We start from the raw sequence: 26047 nt of genomic DNA, 5'->3' as shown, positions 1-26047 counted from the left end.
GTTGACTGCATCATTTATTATTCACATACAAAGCATTTACAGTAGCATAGAAATAGAATAATCTAAAAATGAATAATTAAATTATAATAATTTATTGGTGGTTTTTGCATATAAAGAACTGTTGTGTTCCTTACTGATGTTCTGGTAATGTTTTGTTTACAAATAAAATCCTTTGAAGAGTTTGAAATTGTGTTGTTGTTCTTCTATGGTTGAATTTACCCTGAACCTAATACATCTTACTATTCTTTATAACAGAAATTGTTTTTCTTTCCAAATGTTGTAAATTAAGCTGTATTAAGACCTTAAAACACAAAAACATATTTATTTTAGATTTAAGTCGAATCAGGGCTATTTTATAGTGATTTTAATATGTTTCAATAGTCACGGATGTATGGGTATTCTGGATGTATGGGTATTCTGGATGTATGGGTATTATGGATGTATGGGGGGCATTTTTTCCAGTTTAGGCTGTCAACATTTTCTAGTTTCCAGTTTAGGCTATCAACATTTGGTAAAAGTTTTATAATTACCAACATTTTATGGAGGTTTCAAATCCTGGGGTCAAATTGAACCCAAGGATAACAGATGTTAGTAAATTTGAGGATAACAGGTGGGTTAAATATACTGAAGATCAAAATCTTTACTGTACATTGTAATTAGTTGTGTCATTAGTTGAGAACAAAATGACATAAGAACGGTCAATGGAAACCATAATCACCAACTGATTGAGCACTGGATTCAAATTCACACCGAAAATCTAAGTAAACAATTGCAATCACAGGCTGTTCCAACTTGTGTGAATTTTATCACGGCTACTCATAATGTGTCTCAGTAGTGTGTATGGTCCCCAAGTACCTGTGTGCATTCACCACAACATCTGGGCATGCTCCTGATGAGACGGCGAATGGTGTCCTGGGGGATCTCCTCCCAGACATGGATCAGGGCATCAGTGAGCTCCTGGACAGCCTGTGGTGCTACTTGTCAGCGTTGGATGCACAGATACATAACATCCTAAAGGTTCTCAATTGGATTCAGATTTGGGGAATGTGATGGCCACTCAATGGCATCAATGCCTTCGTCATCCAGAAATTGGCTACACACTCTGGCCACGTGAGGCTGGGAATTGTCCTGCACCAGGAGGAATCCAGGGCCCACTGCACCAGCATAAGATCTGATGATGGGTCTTTTTTATGGAATATCTACATAGGCATACCAAGGTCCATTATCAGCAACCATCAGTCCTGTGTTCCAATGGCACGTTGTGTTTTGCTAATCCAAGTTCATCATTTTAAAAGTGTAATTGGTCATTAGAAAATCTATTTTGCAATTACGTTAGCACAGCTGAAAACTGTTGTGCTGATTAAAGAAGCAATTAAACTGGCCTTCTTTAGTTGAGTATCTGAAGCATCAGCAATTGTGTGTTGGATTACAGGCTCAAAATGACAAAACAAAGAACTTTCTTCTAAAACTCATACTAAATGTATACAATGGGGAGAACACGTATTTGATACACTGCCAATTTTGCAGCTTTTCCTACTTACAAAGCATGTAGAGATCTGTATGATTTTTATCATAGGTACACTTAAACTGTGAGAGATGGAATTTAAAACAAAAATCCAGAAAATCACATTGTATGATTTTTAAATAATTAATTTGCATTTTATTGCATGACATAAGTATTTGATCACCTATCAACCAGTAAGAATTCCGGTTCTCACAGACCTGTTAGTTTTTCTTTAAGAAGCCCTCCTGTTCTCCACTCATTACCTGTATTAACTGCACCTGTTTAAACTCATTACCTGTATAAAAGACACCTGTCCACACACTCAATCAAACAGACTCCAACCAAACCAACCCCAAGAACACCATCCCAACTGTGAAGCATGGAGGTGGAAACATTCTTTGGGGATGCATTTCTGCAAAGGGGACAGGACTACTGCACCGTATTGAGGGGAGGATGGATGGGGCCACGTATCGCGAGATCTTGGCCAACAACCTCCTTCCCTCAGTAAGAGCATTGAAGATGGGTCGTGGCTAGGTCTTCCAGCATGACAACGACCCAAAACACACAGCCAGGGCAACTAAGGAGTGGCTCCGTAAGAAGCATCTCAAGGTCCTGGAGTGGCCTAGCCAGTCTCCAGACCTGAACCCAATAGAAAATCTTTGGAGGGAGCTGAAAGTCTGAATTGCCCAGCGACAGCCCCGAAACCGGAAGGATCTGGAGAAGGTCTGTATGGAGGAGTGGTCCAAAATCCCTGCTGCAGTGTGTGTAAACCTGGTCAAGAACTACAGGAAACGTATGATCTCTGTAATTGACAAAATAAACTCACCTAAATGATTATTAGGAACACCATACTAATATTCTGTTTGACCCCCTTTCGCCTTCAGAACTGCCTTAATTCTACATGGCATTGATTCAACAAGGTGCTGAAAGCATTCTTTAGAAATGTTGGCCCATATTGATAGGAGAGCATCTTGCAGTTGATGGAGATTTGTGGGATGCACATCCAGGGCACAAAGCTCCCGTTCCACCACATCCCAAAGATGCTCTATTGGGTTGAGATCTGGTGACTGTGGGGGCCATTTCAGTCCAGTGAACTCATTGTCATGTTCAAGGAACCAATTTGAAATTGGGGCCTAAAGTGTGCCAAGAAATCATCCCCCACACCATTACACCACCACCACCAGCCTGCACAGTGGTAACAAGGCATGATGGATCCATGTTCTCATTCTGTTTACGCCAAATTCTGACTCTACCATCTGAATGTCTCAACAGAAATCGAGACTCATCAGAGCAGGCAACATTCTTCCAGTCTTCAACTGTCCAATTTTGGTGAGCTCGTGCAAATTGTAGCCTCTTTTTCCTATTTGTAGTGGAGATGAGTGGTACCCGGTGGGGTCTTCTGCTGTTGTAGCCCATCCGCCTCAAGGTTGTGCGTGTTGTGGCTTCACAAATGCTTTGCTGCATACCTTGGTTGTAACGAGTGGTTATTTCATTCAAAGTTGCTCTTCTATCAGCTTGAATCAGTCGGCCCATTCTCCTCTGACCTCTAGCATCAACAAGGCATTTTTGCCCACAGGACTGCCGCATACTGGATGTTTTTCCCTTTTCACACCATTCTTTGTAAACCCTAGAAATGGTTGTGGGTGAAAATCCCAGTAACTGAGCAGATTGTGAAATACTCAGACCGACCCACGATCAAAATTACTTAAATCACCTTTCTTTCCCATTCTGACATTCAGTTTGGAGTTCAGGAGATTGTCTTGACCAGGACCACACACCTAAATGCATTGAAGCAACTGCCATGTGATTGGTTGATTAGATAATTGCATTAATGAGAAATTGAACAGGTCTTCTTAATAATCCTTTAGGTGAGTGTAGGTTTCTGTACCAAATATTAAGTTCTGCTTTTCTGATGTATCAAAAACATATGTCATGCAATAAAATGCAAATTATTTACTTAAAAATCATACAATGTGATTTTCTGGATTTTTGTTTTAGATTCCGTCACTCACAGTTGAAGAGTACCTATGAAAAATTACAGACTTCTACATGCTTTGTAAGAGGGAAAACCTGCAAAATCGGCAGTGTATCAAATACTTGTTCTCTCCACTGTACCTGACAGTACAACTGCAGAGAAATGTAGATTCTATTTGGCTCATAGATTCAATGAAACATTGTATTCTGTTACTTACATTTTCGTCCGAAACAACTTTCATGGACATGTCACATTATGACAATTTTCAAACATTTATTTAATGTTTTACCCGGGTAGCCATTTGATTTGATTTTGAATGGGCATATCTTCTTGATGACTCGTGTGATGTGTGTCATTGTTTCTTTATGGGCATTGTCTAGTAGTGTATTCAAGCTAATGCTATGACTGTAATGTGTTCTAAAGCGCTGGCTAATGGACGGATTGACATGGACGGAAAGAGAGAGTGTGCTCTAGGTATTTATTATTTAGCCACTGTTTCAATCAAGGGTTTTGAAAACAACAAATTGGAGCAGCACACTATCCACACCATCATGCACACTATCCAAACCAGGGACACACTCTTTCTCACTCACACTCGTGCACTCAAAGTACACACACACACACACACACAGACCAACAAACATGAATTCAGTCCACCCTTCTGTTCCTTACAACACGGTTCACTCCGCAGTTTTTTCGTCCTGCAAGTGATTTCGTATTTACTAGTGTGGACTTTAATTTTTTTTATAATTGAGTTAGCGACTTTATTTAACCAATTAAATTGTTCACACAAAAATGTTGCTACATCAGAGACTACATTTGCTGTCGTTTGAATGGAAAGGAATGATTGCCCTGAAAATTAAAACACCGTCCCTGTCTCACACACACAAACTGACCATGTTTCCAGATGGGTTGGCATTTCAGGGACAATAGAGGTATGATGAGGAAGGAAACCAGAGATAATATGCAATGTTTAAGGAAAAAGACAGTTTACAATGCAACGCATTTTCACATCACCAACATCTCCCACCTCGCCTTTTCTCTCTCTCTCCATTCTCTCATTAATGAAGCCTGTTGCTTGCTGAATGACCTCTGACTATATGAGATTTCCTCCTTTTGACGTTTTATATCATCTGACACAAAGTTTTTGTGCCTAAAGTGCTTTCATTCAGAAATTCTGCCTGACAGTTCAAACTGACAGGCTGTCAGTTTAAAGTCTATGTGACTTGAAACAGCTAGCTCTTGGGCAATCTTGCAACCAATCGACCTGGGTTCCTGATCTGAATCTTCTGAGTGGAAGTTGTCTGTCAGCATAAGCGGTCTCGTGTCTGTTGAGCAATACTCCCGTTGTTTCAGTAAATAGACATTATGATAATCTTGCAGCTATGTGCTTGACAAAACTCACATGCACCGCTAGTCTGTCAATATACTATATTGACAGAAAGAGGCCAATTAAATAGGAGGGAGTAAGTTGACATGCAGACTGCCTCTTATGAAGCCAAATGACTTGCATTAATTAGCGTGGCAAGAGCTATGCTGCAGTAATTGCGGTGTCAGTGCTAACACATTCGTGTTCATCTCTTAAGGCTCGCTAAAACTAAACGCCATTGAGCCGGTAAAAACATGTTATTAACCCATTCAGTGTTTGTGGACTACTAAGGATGGAAGCCAACAGAATAAATCTGAATTTCAAGCGGAAAAGCATTCAGTGGTAGACCAAATATCAGTGATCCTTACCGATGCATTTTTATTGTATAACAGAATTGTAGATACATAATAAGCTTTAAGGCAAAAGTAAAAGAAGATGTACAACAATTAATCCGTTTTTATATCATGCAGGAATATTGAATTAGAAAAATAATCCAGTGACCCACTATTTTTTTCCAGGGAATGTTTCCTTGTATTGTACATGTGGACCTTAAATAATAATAAAAAAAAAATACAGGCCAGTTTGGCTCTATGTCTAATACATTTTGTCGATATAACTCATTATATTCGAGAATTTTACAAGTGTCCTCTCAAAGCCAAACAATTTCCCCGAGATGCTTCGCTTTATTTTCCTCCCAATAGGCTTAATCTGGCAAAGGAATACATTTCTGGGCGTCTCATGACAAAAATATTGGTCCAACAACCAACTTTAATGATTCTGAGAACGTGTGCGTGTTTCTAATAATAATACCCTATATAATTTGAACGTTTTTGGCTAGATACTTTATAATAAATAATTGTTGTGCCTATTATTATTTTAATTGGTGTAGCACCTTTCTCACACTCAAGGGCTGTGGACGTTTTCTGGATACCATTCATGAAAACAGCTTGCCAAAACTACAGGATACCAGAGGCAATTTGTTAATAAACAAATATTAATTATATCAATTTATACACGTTATTTTTTACATCACAGTTAACCACACACGCACCAGCCCCACTCGTCACTCTTGATCAGTCAAATCCTCATCCGGTGTGGACCTTTTACCCGGGTGCTGTCTCTTCTCCTCTGCACGACTCTTGGTCACGTTGTCCAATAGCTCAAGCAACAGGTTGGCCTTACTGCAGCCTGGGTCCATCACATCACAAGGACTGTTGGCGCTGAAATCCTGGCTCATGTTATCCCAGTAGCGTTTGCCAGGGTGCTGGCGCTTCTCCAACTCTTGGAGGTCCACTGGGTCTGACTCGTCGTCCACATCACGCCTGCCGGGATGCTGGCGCTTGCTGTACATGATTGCGTTGCGCTTGCCTGGGTGCTGACGTTTGGAGAGTTCACTTAGAAATGCGGGGTTTTCTGTAATCTGCTCCAAGATTGAGCGCTTGCCTGGATGCTGCCTTCTCTGGAGCTCCACAAAAGAGTCAATTTCGTCCTCGCGTTTTCCCGGGTGCTGTCGTTTCTGGACCTCCGTATAGTCTTCGTCCTCATCCTCCTCTCGTTTACCGGGGTGCTGTCTTTTCTCCAGCTCATCCTGGTACCTCTTACCGGGGTGCTGCCGTTTCACCATCCAGACAGACTGAGAGAACTGTCCATCTGTACAAAAAGAAAATCATGATTATTTTAGGCACAGGAAAAAAGGTAAATCCACCCGCCACTAGTTATGCATGGCATTTATGTATTATTGAACAGACAACCTTTTTAATGTCGTGTAATTTAAACGTAGAAATGTAGTATTTGAAAGACATACTCCGCTCTCCTCCAACGTTACAGGAATGATGTGCTTTGGTGCCAGGATTAACTCCTGGAAAATACTGAATGCGCTGGAGAATACTGGATGCGTTTTACGCGCGCTTTTCTGAATGCCATACCCAAATTATAATTTTAACAAATTAATAAATGTATTTTTTAATTACGTTTGTCTTCCAAAAACATTAATGAAATTATGTAGAAATTCTGGACTATTTTTTTCTAGAAATCATGCAGTCTTTTTAAAATTATTTGTCTTTGTGCAATTTAGTTTGTAAAATAGGCAAACAAAGGCACACGTTCAATTCATGTGCTCATTTGTGTTTAGTAGTGTGGTTAGCAATTCAATGTAAAACCTTATAACTTTCTTTTCAAAACGGCCAGATTGCTTAAAACAAAACGTTCACCCAAAAGCAACCATTACGCACCGTTCGCGCCATCTTCATCCTCTATCTTCTTGAGGATAGAGCGGAGTAGCAGGCTCTCAGCTCGCTGTAAGATGATATCGTCTATAGTCTGCTGGTCTCCAGTATCTTCTTCGGGGGGAATGCCCTGTGCTCGTGCCAAGGTTAGGTTGCAGACCGCAAAAGATGCCAGAATGATAAGGCAGGCGGACTTCATGGTAACTTTGCTATTCATTGAAAACAAGAAAATATATCAAACGTAGTTGACATTAAGATGTTCTACTTATAAAATGCATGCAGAGATTTTCATTGTTTTCTTTCGTTGTTTTACGCACATATAGGCCTACTACGTTCCACTGTTGTTGCGTAAAACTGAAAAAATATTTGCAAAAGCGGAAACTCAATTTCAAAAAAATATTATCTATCGTAAAACGTGAAGTGATCCAAACTTACCTTAGTAAGTGTTCTGGCTATTGTATTATCTCGCAAAACCTTGTATTATTAAATTGCAGCAAGCAAGGTAGAATAATGGTTCTTAGCCTCTCACAGCGGTTGGTCACGGTTAGTGACGTCGATGCCAAGTTTAGAGGTATGTGCAGATACAACGCGTCCAGCCATTTATAGTCAGCGGTTACCCCCGTCACAACAACCACGCTGTAATTTCATAGGATTCCTGGTCTCCATTGATGTCACAAATTCGTGCGCAATTGGATTAAAGTCGATTCTAAACTCTAGAGGACACTGTCTGGTTCTTCTCTTGGGCTCCATCTGGGCCCGCGGCCGAATCTAAGGGGATGAAATGACACTTGATTATGATGACTTCGAGAGGGAATTCATTCATAAATGTTCTAATCATATTTGAGTGTGGTGGTGCGTAATTTGGCAGAACGCCGATTTAAATTCATTCACTTATTTTGCCACTGGGGCTATTTCAATTTCCAAAGTCGTTTGTTAAGATTAAACTAAATGTCAACCAATCATAGTCCTTCACGGTTGCATCATTTCTGGAGATATGTTGTGGGACATCTCCATAGCAATTCTTTCCCCATTTAAATACCATTAAACCAGGTGCATGGCTTTAGCCTTGAAAGCTGAATGGCTGAACGCCTGGTACATTTAAGCAATGCAGGGTTGTGGTGTATGGCCGATATACCATAGCTAATGGCTGTTCTTGATGCAATGCAAAGTGCCTCTAGTTATAACACATACAGCTAACTCCTGAAGCTTCTCATTGATATTATAAACCGGTTAACAACATCAGCAAAACAATTACAAGTATTGTTTTTTCATAGTTGTATACAATCTCTTATAAACCTGGTGGTTTGAATCCTGAATGCTTATTGGCTAATAACCATTGTATATCAGGCCATAGGGATATGACATCCTATCACTTTTTACTGATCTAATTGTATTTGTAACTAGTTTAAAAGAGCAGTAAGACATCAGGGGTTTGCAATATGTTGCCGATATATTGCCGATATACCACGGCTAAGTGCTGTGTCCGGGCAATCCATAATGCTTCATGCCTAAGAACAGCTCTTAGCCATGGTATATTGGTCATATACCACACCCCCCTGTGCCTTATTGCCTACATATACCATGGCTTTCAGGATTATTCAGGATTCAATCTACCCAGATCAGTATTTGAGAACATTTTGTTGTAATTACTCCTTGTTTGTGTTGTTTATTTTTGTGTCTCTTGCTCTATTTCAGGATGGGTGTTAATGCTTCTTGAGTCAACTGTACAAAGGCTGTATCCAGGCACTCCGCAGTGTCCTTAGCATAGTGTATTGACAATATAACACCCTGCCTAACTGCTTAAATATAGACTACGGTAAGACACTTAAGGTTCAGTGAGAATCAATAAGTGGAAAAGTGAATTAAAGAACAGAATGCTAGCAAAAAGAAATGTAATTGTTAGCCCAGAAGGCTATAGTGGTCGCAGGTGGCAGGCAGATGGCTGTCAGGGTCAATATTACCCAGACCAATAGGGACTCAGACGGCCCATTACGGGCTTCCCTGCATATGCCTGGTGGAATCTCTGAGGAACGGCAACAATATTCTCATCATTTGTGAAGCAACTCCACCAGGACGTTTGAAATTCTTTTGAGATGACACTCCTGTACAGTCAGTCACAGAGAGATGATGGAGGGTGTATGCCATAATGACCTGTTTAAAATGTGCAGTCACGTCCAGTACTTAAGACGGCTGAGCCTAATCATCCCCATAGTTAAATACCAAATGAGTGGTTTCTTACTGGACCTTTGAGACGCACGGTATCATGTATGTTTTGACAGCTAGATAAAATAAGATTCCACTGCTCTCCTGTTTGATGAGAGATAGTGTGGTGATCTGTATCTTATTTGACCTTTTTCCATGATGGTGTTGATAATGTTCAGCAGATATTCAGACACACTCCCTTTTGATCCACTGGTCAGACAGACCTACATTTCCATCCAGACAGCTATCCTAACTGTTAGTCACTCAGGATAAGAGTGTCCACTAATAAATGTAACATTTATAGTGTGATAAACTACAGCAAAGCAGTGCTTGGGCTGTAATAAGTGCAGGCTACACATTTCAGGTTTATTTTTCAAGAGATCCACAATATCTTTTGTTTTAAAATTCCAAGGGTGGAACTGAAACTTAAGCAGTGGAACAAATTAAGTGTGTTCTGGCCTCTGATTAGTTGAAGCCTAGTTCTGCAGGAGGGTCACAGACTAAAATGATCCAGTTAAAGGAGCACTCCATATGTTTTCTTTCCATTGAAATAAAACGTAAGTCCTCTAATTTAAATCAGGAAGTTTATTTTCTTCATCCTGCTTGAGACCATTATTTCATACCCTTATTTTCTTCATCCTTGTGTATTTCGTTGGCCCACTTTCAAAGACCTGCCCACCTAAGTTTTCGGAAATAAAAACAAACGGGTCGAAAAAAAGGTTTGGCCGGGAGGGTTGAAAATAGAAGAAAGGAATGCACAGAACTAGATATTGCTGATTTCCACCCAGACATCAAAACCTCATATAAGACTTCACCCAATATAAAAGCAAACCAAGGACATTCTGCCAAATGAAGGTCCTTCTGTAAAACACCAGTGGCAGTTGAAGGACCAGAGTTTTATAACTCCAGTCTTCGCTCAGAGAACAATAATTTAGCAGGTGTCCGGTTCTGAGGAATTCCACCACACGGAACAGTACAGTACTCGTCAGCAGAGGAACCAGGCTAGAGACAGAAGCACAATTAACACCAGCGCATGTCTGACCCGTGAGGCTTTCACAGCTGCAGTTGTCTCCGTGCTGCCCAAACTGTAATTATAGCATGTAAAGACGCTGAATGCGGTCCAATTAATTATGCGCCCTGCACTCAGCAGAGTTGGTATTTTTTCTAGCCTGCGTGAGGCTGATGCTCACTAAGCCTGCTTGACGGTGAAAGTGGCATGTTGTGGTTTGATTCGTTGTGTGCAAGGCTTCAAACATTTGAAACCTGTGGAGAGAAAAGAAAATGAAGGAAGCATCTAATTAGCAACATACATGGAGAGGATGTGTTCCTCTCCATGTATGTGTTCAGATATCTCAACCTGTGAGTTGTCTGAACTTAAAGACCTGCGGGGTAGCATAATGACGGATGCCTTCAATGGCAAAATCCATGTTAGAACATGTTTCTCCCAGTGGGGTCCTCTAAGCATCCCTATGATTGATTAGTAGTTGTACTTCCTGAGGTACCTAGGGGTGGTTTCGCAGACACACGTTAAGCCTGGACTACAAACGTTAAGCATCATTGAGATTTCCAGCCATAAAGACTCATAGAGATGCTTAGAGGGCACCACTGGGAGAAAACATGTTCCAACATAGATATTGAAGGCATTCACCATTATCTTACTGAATGTTTTAATCCAGGACTTGGCTTAATATGTGTCCATGAAAACTGGCCCGTAAAGATTTTCCATTGAGTTTGATTTATTTTCCTGTGATGTGGATAGGCCTGTGTATCAATCGATGCATTCAGCTAAGAGAAATACTCAAGTTCTCACAGACAGATGTCACATTCCCTCATTATACTGTTGGGAAGGTCTAAATTAAATGAAACATACTTTTTGGATTATGTCGTTGTGCTCGAGTTCCTTTGAGTGACACTTACAGGACCTACACTGTAATTAAGACAAGGGCTTTCTTTAACCTCTCGTCAATAAGACCCTATACAAAGTGGGCTGGAGTTAAAAGTGAACAATAAGAGACATCTTAAATATACCCCCTGTAATAATCCTCACCCTCCTACACCACATCCATTGTTAACTGTCCTTTATTTTCTTTATTTAGTCGTGAGGATTTTATAAGTTTATGGCTTCCTCTTTCAGATCTGAAGCATTCCACAGTTGAACACATTCAATCAAAAATGTGTTTTGTGTGTCGGCTATCAATTCTGCACTATTCTTGACACCATAACCTTTCTTATAAACTTTTTAAACCCCCCAGGCTGAATTCTACAGTCCCCGGACTGATCACAGCTTCAGTAATGTGTGGATTCTCAGCTTTTTTCCTGAGATTTCCTCCATTGAGAACCAAAAACAGAAATAGAATGGCTGTGCTCTCAGGAGAAGTTCAGTGGAAATTAATCCTATGTTGGGAGAAACACACATCAAACCATAGGTGAGTCACCCAAAATGAGTCGGCAAGTATCCCCTAAGTTCTGGACATCTGACTTAGGTGGGTGTGAGTCAAAGGTCACCCAACCACGAGAGAGAAAGAAAGCATGAGAAGAGTGTGGGGTCACAAAATAAGTCAAATCTAACTGTCAGTAGTGTGAGTAATAGAAATAGACACCTGGCCAGACAGCTGACTGGGACCAAAGACTCCTTCCCTGTTAGGTGTACCAGCCGCCACTGAGAGACCGGCGGGATGGAAGCCGGCGGTTTCAAATGGAGAGGAAGTAAACAAAGTGATGAAATCACTGGCGTGTGGATGGAGTGACATGGTGACACCCACCTCCCCCCCTGGCCGTCACCGGTGCTGCCCCAACGGAGGTCACTGTGAGTGACGGGTACAGGCTCTGGTCACGGATCCGACCGGTCGTGACGGCGCCGCATGACACTGAGGTTACAGGAGGTCTGGAAGGTTCCGTTCTTCACTATTTTCCTGGTTCTGGTTGACTGTTGCTCCATAGTCAACCCTGGACACCCACTGCACACTCACTGTAATCTGACGGTTTATAGGAATGATGACCATTATTGGTTAAAACCAAGGGCTATTATCGCACTGGGCTAAAGTTGTTTTAACTACATGTTTTGTGTTTTACATTAAGCTGGGCTTTGGGATTTGATGGATATACTCACTCTTCCGCATGTTTTCTTGTTACCTGTTTAATGCAATGTGATTTTGGACACGTAATATGGAGCTGTGTTTTAAAAGCAAATGCAATTAGAGACTAGTTCATTGAAGTAGTGTTCTCTCGGGTGCATGTCGTGCCTAGTGAAGCCTGAGTGAGTTACAGTCAGCACATCTCCAGTCTCATTGACTCCCCCACACTTTTCTATGCAGCCTGTAGATTCGTCCGTCAGTTGCAGCTCACTCTTACTCAATGCCACGGGGACTTGAGACAACATGTACCCAAAAGATGCATAGAATTCAATGAGTCTTATACATTTTTAAGTATTTTTTTTTACACAGGAAGTCACAGTATACCAAGGTCACTTATGCAGATGAGGCCTGCTTAATCAAAAACACAAAAGGCAGTCATTACCTACGTTCGAAAAATCAAACGACAACCCTAAACCCGCACATTCACACACGCACAAAACAGTCCTGCGCAATGCGATCATGAGAAATTAGGAAATAAAATGGTTCTACGATAACTACATAAAATGTTCTACAGGAACCAGTTCTTCAGATTTTTCCACATGGAAGGCACAGAAGAAGTAAAGGCAGGTCTCTACACATTTACAGTGGGGCAAAAACGTATTTAGTCAGCCACCAATTGTGTAAGTTCTCCCACTTAAAAAGATGAGAATGTTCATCATAGGTACACTTCAACTATGAGAGACAAAATAAGGAAAAAAATTCCAGAAAATCAAATTGTAGGATTTCTTATGAATTTATTGGTAAATTCCTCGGTAAGTATTTGGTCACCTACAAACAAGCAAGATTTCTGGCTCTCACAGACCTGTAACTTCTTCTTTAAGAGGCTCCTTTGTCCTCCACTTGTTACCTGTATTAATAGAACCTGTTTGAACTTGTTATCAGTATAAAAGACACCTGTCCACAACCTCAATCAGTCACACTCCAAACTCCACTATGGCCAAGACCAAAGAGCTGTCAAAGGACACCAGAAAAAAAATTGTAGACTTGCACCAGGCTGGGAAGACTGAATCTCCAATAGGGAAACAGCTTGGTGTGAAGAAATCAACTGCGGGAGCAATTATAAGAAAATGGAAGTCATACAAGACCACTGATAATCTCCCTCGATCCAGGGCTCCACGCAAGATCTAACCCCGTGGGGTCAAAATGATCACAAGAACGGTGAGCAAAAATCCCAGAACCACATGGGGGGACCTAGTGAATGACCTGCAGAGAGCTGGGACCAAAAGATTTTGAGTGAAAACCTCCATCCATCAGCAAGGGCATTGAAGATGAAACGTTGCTGGGTCTTTCAGCATGACAATGATCCCAAACACACCGCCCGGGCAACGAAGGAGTGGCTTCGTAAGAAGCATTTCAAGGTCCTGGAGTGGCCTAGCCAGTCACCAGATCTCAACCCCATAGGAAATCTTTGGAGGGAGTTGAAAGTCCATGTTGCCCAGCGACAGCCCCAAAACATCACTGCTCTAGAGGAGATCTGCATGGAGGAATGGGCCAAAATACCAGCAACAGTGTGTGAAAACCTTGTGAAGACTTACAGAAAACGTTTGACCTCTGTCATTGCCAACAAAGGGTATATAACAAAGTATTGAGATTAACTTTTGTTATTGACCAAATACTTATTTTCCACCATATTCTACCAATAAATTCATATAAAATCCTACAATGTGATTTTCTGGATTTTCTTTCTCATTTTGTCTCTCATAGTTGAAGTGTACCTATGATGAAAATTACAGGCCTCTCTCATCTTTTTAAGTGGGAGAACTTGCACAATTGGTGGCTGACAATACTTCTTTGCCCCACTGTAACTGGTTCCTATTTTAGTCATTCCTGAGGGTCCGAGGTAACCCCAATTTCTGTGTGTCAACAGGGTAAGGTAAGGCGGGTGTTTGTGTAAGAGTGCTTTATAAACAAAAAGGGTGCAGTGCATTGATCCATGATTTTTTTATGAAAGGCATGATCTGGACTGGTACCGGATGCCTATTATAATTCAAGAATTATCCAACCCATCAGTTTTTTTGTAGGTAAGCCTATTTTCCATCCAGATGCCCAGATAATTATACTCAGGGACATATCTCACACTAATCATGTGGAGAAGCCCTGAGATGGTAAATCTCTCAGAGGATTTGTAGGGCCTGGCTTCTCTGGCACATTTCTGTGCTACCAAGCAAGTAGGTTAGTAACAAATACTGGTACTATGATATAAACATGTTAAAAAAGTAGTAAAAATAAAGATGTTTTAATATTTACTGTCAATATGTACAAAAAAAATTCTTTCTGTGGCAATGAGGTCCGGAATAGAAAAAAGTTACAGACTGGAATGCATGTGGGATGGGATAGCCATCTGTCACCAAGACCAGAACATGGGATAGAACATAAAGTAAGTTACTGAACAGTGTGTGAACACACTTTGGTAATGCTGCAGACTTTTGTCATTCATCGTTCCGGAAGGATGTCCTGGATTGGGGGGGGGGGCAAAGCCCCAAGTGACGTGCTGGGCCATCTTCACTGCCCGCATCAAACTTGATGATGCGGTTGATGTCGTGCTGTGCCATGCATTCATTGGTGAACAGGGAGTAAAGCAGAGGGTTGAAAACACACCCTTGGGGGGCCCCACTGCTAAGAGTCACACGGAGGAGGTTTAACAACTTATCCTTAAGCCTGCAGTGTTTGTGGGTGTGTGTGTATGTGTGCGCGCCTAATGTGCACGCCGTAACAGCAACTGGGCGTGTAGGTGCGATCATGCTGCATGATGTCCCCAGGCAAATTGTTGTTGATGTAAACATCCTACTTTGGTGTTCTCTTCATTTATTTCACTTTCTTTTACATTTCATTTAGATCTGTTTGACCGCCATGTTACCTTTCCCTTAGCAACTCCACTCCTACTCTAGCTCCTGATTCCCACCCTTTGCTTTCCTCAGCCCCTCCCTTCTGTCTCTGCTTGCCGCCCTCTTCCGTTCCCCGGCTATCAGATATCTGTGCTATGACATTTATTGTATAATATGCATGGCACCCAGTATGGATCTATACAGTTGAATAGAATCAGATTCTAATTATTTATGCTCAGAGTATTAATATGCTGTCGATTGACTGGCCAAATCTCTCCATATGTCCCAACAGTACTATTTGTGAAGTATCTTTAAAATGTGTTTCATGCTTTACTCGGTTGTGGCTGTGCTGCCTCTATCATAGTGAATATCTCTCCATCATTCCTTGCAGCCAAGAGTATGCTGGAATCCCAACACACAGAAAGAGCGAGTGAAAACAAAGTTTGCATTATTTATCTTCAGATTTCATTTGCCATCTTTTGCTGCATGGTGCAACTCTGAGAATGCCATTATCTCTCAATAAGCTGAGGGATGGCTGTATGTTTTCAGAGGGAGACAGTGATTAGTGCTGTGCTACCACATCATCATCTTCCCTCTCTCTATACAATTCTCCCTCTCACTTTTCTCCCTCGCTCTGTCAGGTAATGTCAGAGACCCTGCTTAATAGAGGAAGATTGAGGTGATCTTTCCTTATCAATGCCTCAGTTAAATGTAGATGTTCGAGTTATGTATTTCTGAAATTTTAGGTAGCTGCTTCAGTTTTGGGAAAAGTAATAGCATTTTGGGGGTTCTGTACCAACTGAATACCATGGAAAATATTATAGCTTCTTAGTAACAGGATTCTTTTGAGTCCTGAAATTCTAAGAATTAATCAGAATTGCAATTTTTTGGGCACAAAGGTGGTTTAGCAGCCACACACGTACGTGCATGCAAAGCCATGACGTCACTGGATATAGCAGTTGTCTCCCAGCATCACTAGTGAACATTGTCTGAATATGATTATGCTGTTCCTTGATCTTTCAACTCCCAACTGGAGTGCATTGCATCGTTTTGGCTAAAGGGAAAGGTCCGTCAGCCAAGACCTTGTGACCCTTTGACCTGTCAGTTGTCATGGAGATGACCTCCCTTGTTTCCATACTGCTAGAGAGGTCCTTTAGAGCCTTCAGAGTGGCATGGTCAGCTGTCTAACTTGACCATTGTTGACGGCACCTATTGCCACTGAGTCTTCTTAAAGGACAATTTCACCCCCTTTTTCGATGGTAGATGTTTATTCTGCCTGGATTTAAAATATGCAGTGGGAGAAATTTGAATGCATGATTGAGTTGCCTTTAAAGAGCATTTGCAAATGTCTGAAAACTTCAGCCATAGGTTGTTAAAAATCAATAGAAAAAATCTTCCATTGATTCTTCCGAGATTCCAGAAGCTAGCAGCTGGGCCAAACCTGCATTTACACACCTGCCTCCCCTTGGGACCTTGTCAGGGGAGGCATTTAAGGGCTCCTAGGGAGCTTCTTGTTTTGGAGGCCTAAAAACAAGATGGACCAGGCAAGACATGAACAAGATAGCGGAAGAATAAGATGGCCAGGAGATGAAGGGTGCCGGAGCAACCCCCAAAGCTACGACAACCGACAATCATTCCTCCCACAAGGAGGCCAATCAGAAGGCCATCCCAGAAGTTATGCTGCCTCTCTTAAAAAGGGTGTTTGATTATTCGTTTTGATCTCTCCCTCAACTCCTCCCCTAGCAGTTCTGTTTTTATAAATAAAACCCTCTGTGTCCGTTCCCTGTGTCTCTTCCTGTTAAAACATATGATACATTACTCTCCCACCAGCCAATGGGTGCTACCTCCACTGCCTCCACTACATTTCCCTGTTAGACCCCAGGGCTCAGAGATCCTCACCGTCGCCACCTCCTGGCAGTAACAGCACCCTGCACGGTTCAACAGATCGGCCTGCCTCACCCTTACACACCATCCACTAGCTGAACCCTCTGTGACTCCTGTCATTCAACCCCTGCGCCACGTCCCGCCAGCCCTGCACGCAGGAGTCGATGCTGAGCTACGGCGCCAGCTGGAGGGGGGGCCTCATTGAGTCCATCATCACCTCAATTTGTATCTCAAACCTGGTGCTGGTAAAAAAAGAAAAATGGTGGCCTGTGTACCTGGCCATCATATAGGACAATATTCGATATCACGATGGAGAAGCTCAGTGCCTTATCCGTCTGGGGATATCTATGGGTGCCACTACACCACAGCCGCCATTACCTCACGGCTATCATTGCCCACTAAGGGGTTTTCCGCTACAAGTGCATGGCAGGGATTTAGCTCTGCCCCCCGGGGTGCTAGCTTGATGACATTGTTGCCTTCAAAGTGTGTTTGCCACACTGGCAAAACATGACATCCCCCTCAGTGAAGAAAAGTGTTTTCTTATGTCATTTCTCAGCTGCTTTCCAACACTGAGGCAATCCATCGCATCCCAGAGTCCACCTCTTCTTCCCAGGTGGCATCCTCTCTGGGTATGATGTCATACTACCTCCAGTTCCTGACGCATTACTGCTCCACTGCGCCGTCTGCTGAAGAAAACTGAACCTGGGGTTTAGACACTAGCTGGCTCAGATGCGATGCGCCTCCGGAAATCCATTTCAGACTGGGTCAGGGTCCAAAAGTCCCACCGTGATAACAAACCCCAGTCATTCTGGCCAAGGCCAGTTCAGGTCAGTCAGTGGCTTGGGCTAGCCAGGTTCCAGCTCTCTGACGGTTCACGCTGCACCCCCGGGGTCCCATGGTACCATTCCAAACCCTTCAGCCCTACCTGTCTCCCCAGAATCCCCAGTGCCACTCCCTCCTCGGTCTCAGCTTCAGGATATAGGTCCCCAAACTACTGTCAATGTACCTGTCTCTAGGTGAGTCAAAGCTCATTTTAGGCCTGGGCATTTTTGGGACTTTGTGACTGACTTTCACATTAGATTAAATTGGGGGGTGGGGGGGGGTGGTAATTGTTGTTTGCACAATGCGTGCTGTCAGCAAGATCTTCTCATTTTAGTCAGTTGGCATTGTGATATCATTCATTTGTAAGACTTCCGTCTGTAGCTAGTGGAGGCAAAAGTTAGATTAAGGCCTGTTAGAAAACTGAAATCAAATAGAATACATTTTCTCTTGGCCCATAGAAAACATTTTAGATTGAATTCAATTGAACCATCATACATCAACTCAAAGAAAAAATTCTTATTTGTAGAATTTAGTATTTTTATCTTTTTAACTCAAAGTATTTCCAGGAATATCTCTCCCACTTCCCTGTAATGAAACTCCAATGAATCCAACACTTTCTTATAAAGGTGAGTTTTTCTAATCAAAAGGATTAAATGTTTTGAATTTGGTAGTCATTCATGGCTTAGTGAAAATCAGGAAAATGGGAGGAGGCATTGATTCCACAGAAAGACAACGTGTGTCTGGGCTGAGTTTGTGCCCTTGTGTGTGAGCGGGAATGTAAGGAGTGTGATGGATTCGGAGGCTCCCAGTTAAGACCATTCAATCTCCTCCTTGGTTTAATCCTGAGGGGTTCCCACTATGACAGACACTCGCCCCCAGCCTTTCTCTCTTCACGCTGTCATGACCAGGCGGCAGAGGTCGATTATTGGGGAGGGCTAAAATACTGGAGATATCTCACCTCCAGGCCACATACACATGCAAACAATAAGTTATACAGGTGTGTTGATGTCCCATCTCCCTCTGACACATTTTGGAAGAAACCTACCACGGCCTGGGTTTCCATCTCTTTCCAGATCTTGTTTCACAGCTGAGCATGGTGCCCTTCTTGTCTCGTCTTTCTCAGTTCTCATTTTCCGATCAACACTACTGTAATGGGAAACGGAGATTGCCGTCGTTGGTGGTCCCTCACATTCGAGGATGACTTCAGTCAGGCTTTCATTGTGCAGAGGTGACTGAGGAGGCCAGGCCCAGGCCATGTTGTAGAGCTAGCCTAAAGGGTTTGGAGCCTGTGGTCTTACAGTATGTCTTCTACTACAGGTGTCTCCTCTTTTGAAATGAATGTCTTTGTTTTCAGGTTTGACCACCTCCTTCCCTCCAATCTCCTCTTTTGAAATGAATGTCTTTGTTTTCAGCTTTGACCACCTCCTTCCCTCAAATCTCCTCTTTTGAAATGAATGTCTTTGTTTTCAGCTTTGACCACCTCCTTCCCTCAAATCTCCTCTTTTGAAATGAATGTCTTTGTTTTCAGGTTTGACCATCTCCTTCCCTCCAATCTCCGCAGGGACCCCCAACATCATTAGAATTGATTTATGAATTGACCGTTAAAAAAAACATTCCCTCTTCCCTCTCCGTCGCATGCACATGCACACACGGAAACACAGACATGCACACGTCTATGTGCACACACACACACACACCTTTATCTGCAACTCTTTTAGTTGTTTACTCAATCAAAAGCCGGTCCGAGGGGAGCTATGCTAAGCGTTCTCTGATTGTGTCTTTGTGGGCCGGAGTACGAGCGGCTAGTTATGCCTGGCCCAGTGATCGATGGGAGATACAGAACTACTGATGAGCTGGACACCAGCCTGAGCTCCAAGCTCCTTCTAGGGAAGCACTCCTTCAACCCCACACTGCGCCGGAAGATGTGAGCCTGCTTTATGTCAGACACTGGTGGGGGAAGAAAACACATAATGGCTCATTGAGCTTCGTAGTGAGAGAAACAGTCAGTTACCAGGTGCAGTCCGTTTGTGTGTGCGTGTGTGTGTGTGCGTGCGTGTTTGGGCTTGCTTCAGAACCGTAAACATCAGAGGAACTCAGGTGAATTAAATCGTAACAGCTGAAAATGAATATCAGCGGGAAGATGTCTTAAAACCAGTCGTGTTTCAAATGACACACTCTGAATGGGAATGCACATTACCAATCCCTGAATTGTTACCAAACCCACAAAAAAGTGTGTGTTTTGTTAGTAAAGGTTTTAAATGAAATGCCAAGCAGAATCCCTGTTGTCCTTTATAACCAGCTCCAGGGTAGGAAAGACAGTCAAAATGTTTTTGTCCATGGCTCATTCTATACTTAGGAAGAGACAGTTAGGCTGATCTGTGACTTGTTCTTGGTCATCATGGTGAGTCTGTGGTGAATGGCTCAAGTCACTGTTGTCTGTACTTTATCACTACTAACAAAGTTGTTCTCATTATATTCAGATGAAGCCGTGTCCCAGGGCGCCACTATTGTTTCAGGGAAGGCTGCATTCAGTAAAAACCTGTTGTAATGTATTGAAACCATTCTAAGTCTGTCATAATTGGCAGCAGTGTGTTTGTCTCTTGGGATGACAACACAGTCATAGTTTACATGGAGGGACACTGTTTTGTCTAGTCGGATTTTTCTGTGTAGAAGATATACTGCTTACAATGGTTTAAAAGATCAGACAAAAAAAGTTAGTAACCGTGGGATTTTGCATTGGACTCTGGCCTTGGGAGCAACGTGGAGATATGTTCAGCTAAACATCAGTTGACTTTGACTTGACGACTACTAAGAAATAAAGATCTCTTTAGGATTAAGGAAAGCGAAGTATAATACTCTGTTAGTACTGGAAAATATTTTGTGGTCAACTCGAGATATGTACTTTTACATGTACTCACTTCAATCACTCCTCACAATTAACACATACACATAAGGTGTTGATTAAAATCCAAACAAAATTGTGAAATTGGAAAACTAGAGTTATTCTAACTAGAATAAATGTCCCAGATCAACTGATAATCAGAACAAGATTTCAACTGGATCTGACAAATGACACAGTATTAGAAGCAATCAGTTACATCCCATCTGACTTGGCTGCCGAATTCTGTTCATGTGATGTATAGTATAATGCTATTTGGTATTCTTAAATATATAATTGTATGGTCGCATTACAATACACCAGGTCCCTCGTTTAGTAGTGAGAATAATCTATGTTCACATGTTTCTGGCTGTTTTTTGAGTTCTCTGGTTGGCACAAAGGTTATAGCCAAATTGGAAGTCTGCTGTTACATGGCCAGAAGTATGTGGTCACCCCTTCAGATTAGGCTATTTTAGCCACATACGTTGCTGACAGGTGAATAAAATCAAGCACAGCGTCATTCAACCTCATAGACCAACATTGGAAATAGAATGGCTCGTACTGAAGACCTTAGTGACTTTCAAAGTGGCACTGTCATAGGATGCCACCTTTCCTACGTACATCACCATCTGGTCACACGGATGACCGGATGCCAACACTGCCTGCCCAGATGCATAACACCAACTGTGGAGCAATAAAGGTGTGCAACAGTTTTTCATGGTTCGGGTTAGTCTCCTAAGTTCCAGTGAAGGGAAATCTTAACGCTACGGCATACAATTACAGTATTCTAGAAGATTCTGTGCTTCAAACTTTGTTTGGGGAAGGCCCTTTCCTGTATCACCATGACAATACCCCCTCAACTTGCATTTCTCCATGGGTCAACTGTGTTCCTGGGAACTTTCAATGTTACAGCGTTTTTTTATATAACCTTCAACAGTTCTATGTCTCAACACAATTCTACCTCTGAGGTCTATTGAGATTTCTTTGGCCTTCAAGACTTTGTTTTATTCTGACATGCACTGTAAAGTGTGGGACCTCATATAGACAGATGTGTGCCTTTTGATGCCCATTCAGTTGAAATTGCCACTCCTGGTTCTAGAGACATCTCAAGGATGATCAAAGGACAGATGATGCATCTGAGTTCAGTTTGGAGTGTCATGGCAAAGAATCGGAATACTTACGTATTTCAGTTTTTTCTTTTTAGTAAATTGGCACACATTTCAAAAAACTGTTCTTCACTTTGTCATTGTGGGGTCATGTGTGTAGGTAGTTGATTTCAAAGACATTATCTCAAAGCATTGTCGCAACACTTTATGCTAAATTCAACACTTTACACAAAATACAACACTTCTTTAATGTGACGGACTGTCGTCATTGTTGCCTTCGAGGATGTGATGTTCACAATTCTGAGCTGAACATCTGCTTTAATGTGTGAATCCCCAGTGAATACCTCTGCAAATTCCTTAGTGATTTCAATTCAGACTAAATTACTCTCTTGTTGAGATTGTTTTGGCGGAGTCACCTATTCATCCAGGGCCTTTATATTGCATGCCGTTCCCTGAAACTGAGACCTCTGGGGGCTTACAATGGCAAGGTTGTGGGGGGAGACGGAGTGGAGAAACAAAAGAGTGTGACAGATGGTTTCAAATGTGGTTGTGTGCCTAACCGAATCACAGCATCGCTGCGTAACCAAGCCTTTTGTTGTGGTTTGGACTGGGTCGAGCCCGAGAGAATATAAGTTGATTTCAGTATAATGGCTACCAGAGATGGATAATATGATAGAGATTGCAGCCTCATCTATAGCTTTTTAATTGTACATAAAGTCAACTAAGCAAGACTCGTACACACACACAGACACACACATATATACACACAAACACACGCAAACAGCAATTTCCGCTTTTTAATTATGTACATGCTAGTAAATGATGTTCTCTTCAGTAATTCACTCAAAAGTCATATCAATTCAGTGGTGAAAAATTATTGAATTACTAAAAGGCAACACTTATTTAAACAAGAGTGACATATTACTTCTGTCTTGGCCTTCTACAGTTTATTCCCTAATCCAGAAAGTTCAAATGTCACTTTAGGACTGCGCTCTTCTTGATGGAGGCCCTTGAACATCTTTCTTTCTCCATCATCTGTGTTGTCCCTACTTACATCTCTCCACAGTTTGACCTTCAGAACAGCCTATTAAGAATGTTGACCAATATGCAAGAAACAATGGAAACCCGATCAGTGTAATGGATTGAGAGAAGGTTCTGGAAGGCCAAACTGTTCACATTTCACTCTCACTCCACCTGCAGAGTCATTTCTTCACACCGACTTCTCTGTCTCTCTCTCTCCTTTCTCCGGGTTAATCTCTTTTGTGATCAGGTTTGTGTGTGAGTCATGGTGTTCTGTAAAGTTTGCCTGTCTAATGGGGTAGGTGAAGGTACTGAGTATGGAAAGGGAGCTGAGAGATAATGGTCTTTGTGTTCAGGGCCAGAGCCTCCAGTCAGAAATGGAGCTCCACGCATAATTGCCAGTGTGTTGCCCATGCGTCCCAAGCGGGACTGACCGCCGGTCACCTGTCAAACTCAGACAGCAGCCCTTGTTCATGGCCCATTGGACTGAGAAGTTCAGTAACCAGTTTTCTAAAAGGCCACTTGGTTGTGTGATGGCGTTCAATGTTGTGACGTTTGGCTCCATTGGTTCTAACCGAAACGCTGAGGGAATTACCATGACTTAACAGAACACTAGAGGTTAGTTTTCTTGAGTCTTTTGGCCCTATGGCTGATTTTGGTTTCAATTGTTTTGTGTAGGGGTCAGAGTGTAAATGACCTCATCGTTTTGTCAAAGAAATAGTATGTAAAAACATAGAGGCAAAGGTATGCATCAAGTGAAGTGGACACACTATTAATGTAGCCGGTACTGTAGACCTTGACATTATATTGAACAGCAACAAGCTAAATTAACTTTAGCAACCACTCAAGAGAGAGCCACATCCACCCACTCCCTGCCTGGGTTATCTACATTCCATGTGTGGCTGGGGAGGGAGGGAGGTAGTGTCCACTGCTCCGGTGTCCCTTGTTTCCTGTCAGACCCTTGTCAGATGTCCCTGACACGGACAGGCCTTGTGCCAACGAGACGCCTGCCTCCTGGCCACGGAGTGAGAAACCAAGAAACTGACAGTACCCGTGACTCACCATCCTCAAAGAGGCTCAGCATCGGAACCAGCGCTCACTTAAAATACAGTACATGCCCCTGAAAACACTTCGAATGCTCAGCCCAAATACTGAACAGATTAATAGAAGTGCATTGAAATGAGAAAGCTAAAACATGACATAAGCATCCAGAATCAACTTCATTTGATTTTTATACTTTACATAAAGCCTGCCAATTTGACCATGCAGTGAATTATAGCAGACTTTTTTGGTCTATCTGAAAGGTATCAACAAAGCAAATACATTTTTCATAGGGATGATTTTGGTTAAGTTCTGCCTCCATGCTTTCTTTCATGGAGATGATACACATACTATAGGTTGTTTAGATTACTGGACCGGGGAACTCAGAAATCTGATCTGTTGTTCATAGATATTCATCATGCTTACTTCCAAATAATTACAGCTGGCTAACTATAAATGTTAATAGTCAAATTCAAAGATTTTAAAACTGCTTTTGCCATTTATAATACATGCATGAAATGGCATAGCGGATAAGTTGTTTGGCATGATACGTTAAGTGTTTTTAAGATACCCTACCTGCTCCAACCTTGTGGAAGTTAGAAAATTACAGCAACAGTAGTTTGCATTTAAGTTAGCTCTTCCCTTATTGCTACATCCACTTTCACTATTGCTACATCCACTTTCACTTTTGATCAACCACCTTACAAAAGCTGTAAAAACGATATTTAAAAAAGAAAGATGCAACTTTGCTTGTTTTTCTCTGGATATAATTTCTGGGTAAAATGTTTGGGTAGCATTTCCCCAGGAAATTTAGGTTGCCCTCGTCCGTCATTGTTCATTTTATGCCAATGGAAAAGAGAGGGTATAGATTTTCCAACTTTCTGCTGACCAATAGAAATTCTAAATTTTATGATGCACTTTTCTTTGCACCCCAAATGGTACATAAATGTTGTAAAGCACTATGATTCCAGTATACTGGAGATATATTAGGGTAATTTCCAGATATTACAATGCAAATAACTTCCACATACATGTTTAACCTCTCCCACTACTTCCAGTCTACATCAATTACTATCTACAATGGCTCTCAAAGTATTCACCCCCCTTGGATTTCTCCACAGTATGTTTTGTTAACAACACAAAGTCAAGACTAATTTAATTAGGGGGTTTTGCCTCTGATCAACACAAAAAAGTGAAAAATAAAGTCTACAAATTGTTCTAAACTAATTACAAATATGAAACAGAAAATAATGTATGTTTGCCCATTCTTTGCAAAACGTCTTTGCAAAACGTCCCCATCAAAGCTCTATCAAGTTTGATGGGGACGTTAGGTGAACAGCAGTTTAACTCTTTCCACACATTCTCAATTTGATTGAGGCCCGGGCTTTGACTAAGACACTCCAGGGCATTATTTTTAAGCAACTTCGGTGTGGCTTTGGCTGTATGGTTGGGGTCAATTTCCTGCTGGATTATGAATCTTCTCTTAAGTCCCAGGTCTCTTTCAGACAGTTGGTTTTCTTCCAGGATTTCTCTGTACATTGCTTCATCCATTTTGCCATTTATCTTCACAGGTTATCCAGGCCTTGATTCAAGAGGAACCTCCCCATAGCATGACGCTTCCACCACCATGCTTCATGGTAATGATGGTGTTCTCAGGATGATGCTTGGTGTTAGACATGAGCCGAACATAGCACTTAGCGTTGAGACAAAAAGCTCTATTTTGGACTCATCAGACCATAGAATAATCTTACAATTGATCTCAGAGTCTAACACATTCCTTCTGGGAAACTCTAACCAAGATTTTACGTGAATTATTTTTTAACGGTGGCTTTCCTTTGCCACACTTTCCTTTGAAGCACCCGTGCTATTGTTGCAGAATGCACAGTATCTGCCAACTCAGCCATGGGAGACTATCATTCCTTTAGTGTTGCCATAGGCCTCTTGGTGGTGTCCCTGTCTAGTGCCCTCTGCTCCGGGACATATTCAATGCCTTGGAAATGTTCTCATATCTTACTCTGATTGGTGCATCTGAAGAACCTTCTTCCAGATTTGCTTTGAATGT

General features: G+C 41.9%; 1 protein-coding gene across 1 annotated transcript; it reads right to left on the bottom strand.

The window, feature by feature from the left end:
* Positions 1-5202: 5202 nt before the first annotated feature.
* On the bottom strand, positions 5203-7630 carry trh (thyrotropin-releasing hormone). The gene is made up of 3 exons (XM_010895261.3): positions 7509-7630; positions 7080-7282; positions 5203-6498 (listed from the first exon to the last, which is right to left on the bottom strand). Exons 2-3 carry the CDS (start codon positions 7270-7272, stop codon positions 5912-5914), a joined length of 780 nt encoding a protein of 259 aa, XP_010893563.2. The 5' UTR covers positions 7273-7282; positions 7509-7630; the 3' UTR covers positions 5203-5911.
* Positions 7631-26047: the final 18417 nt, after the last annotated feature.

This window comes from Esox lucius, chromosome 12 (genome assembly GCF_011004845.1).
Source record: "Esox lucius isolate fEsoLuc1 chromosome 12, fEsoLuc1.pri, whole genome shotgun sequence".
In the NCBI taxonomy this organism is placed as follows: domain Eukaryota; kingdom Metazoa; phylum Chordata; class Actinopteri; order Esociformes; family Esocidae; genus Esox; species Esox lucius.
This window is presented reverse-complemented; position numbering and strand designations above follow the sequence as displayed.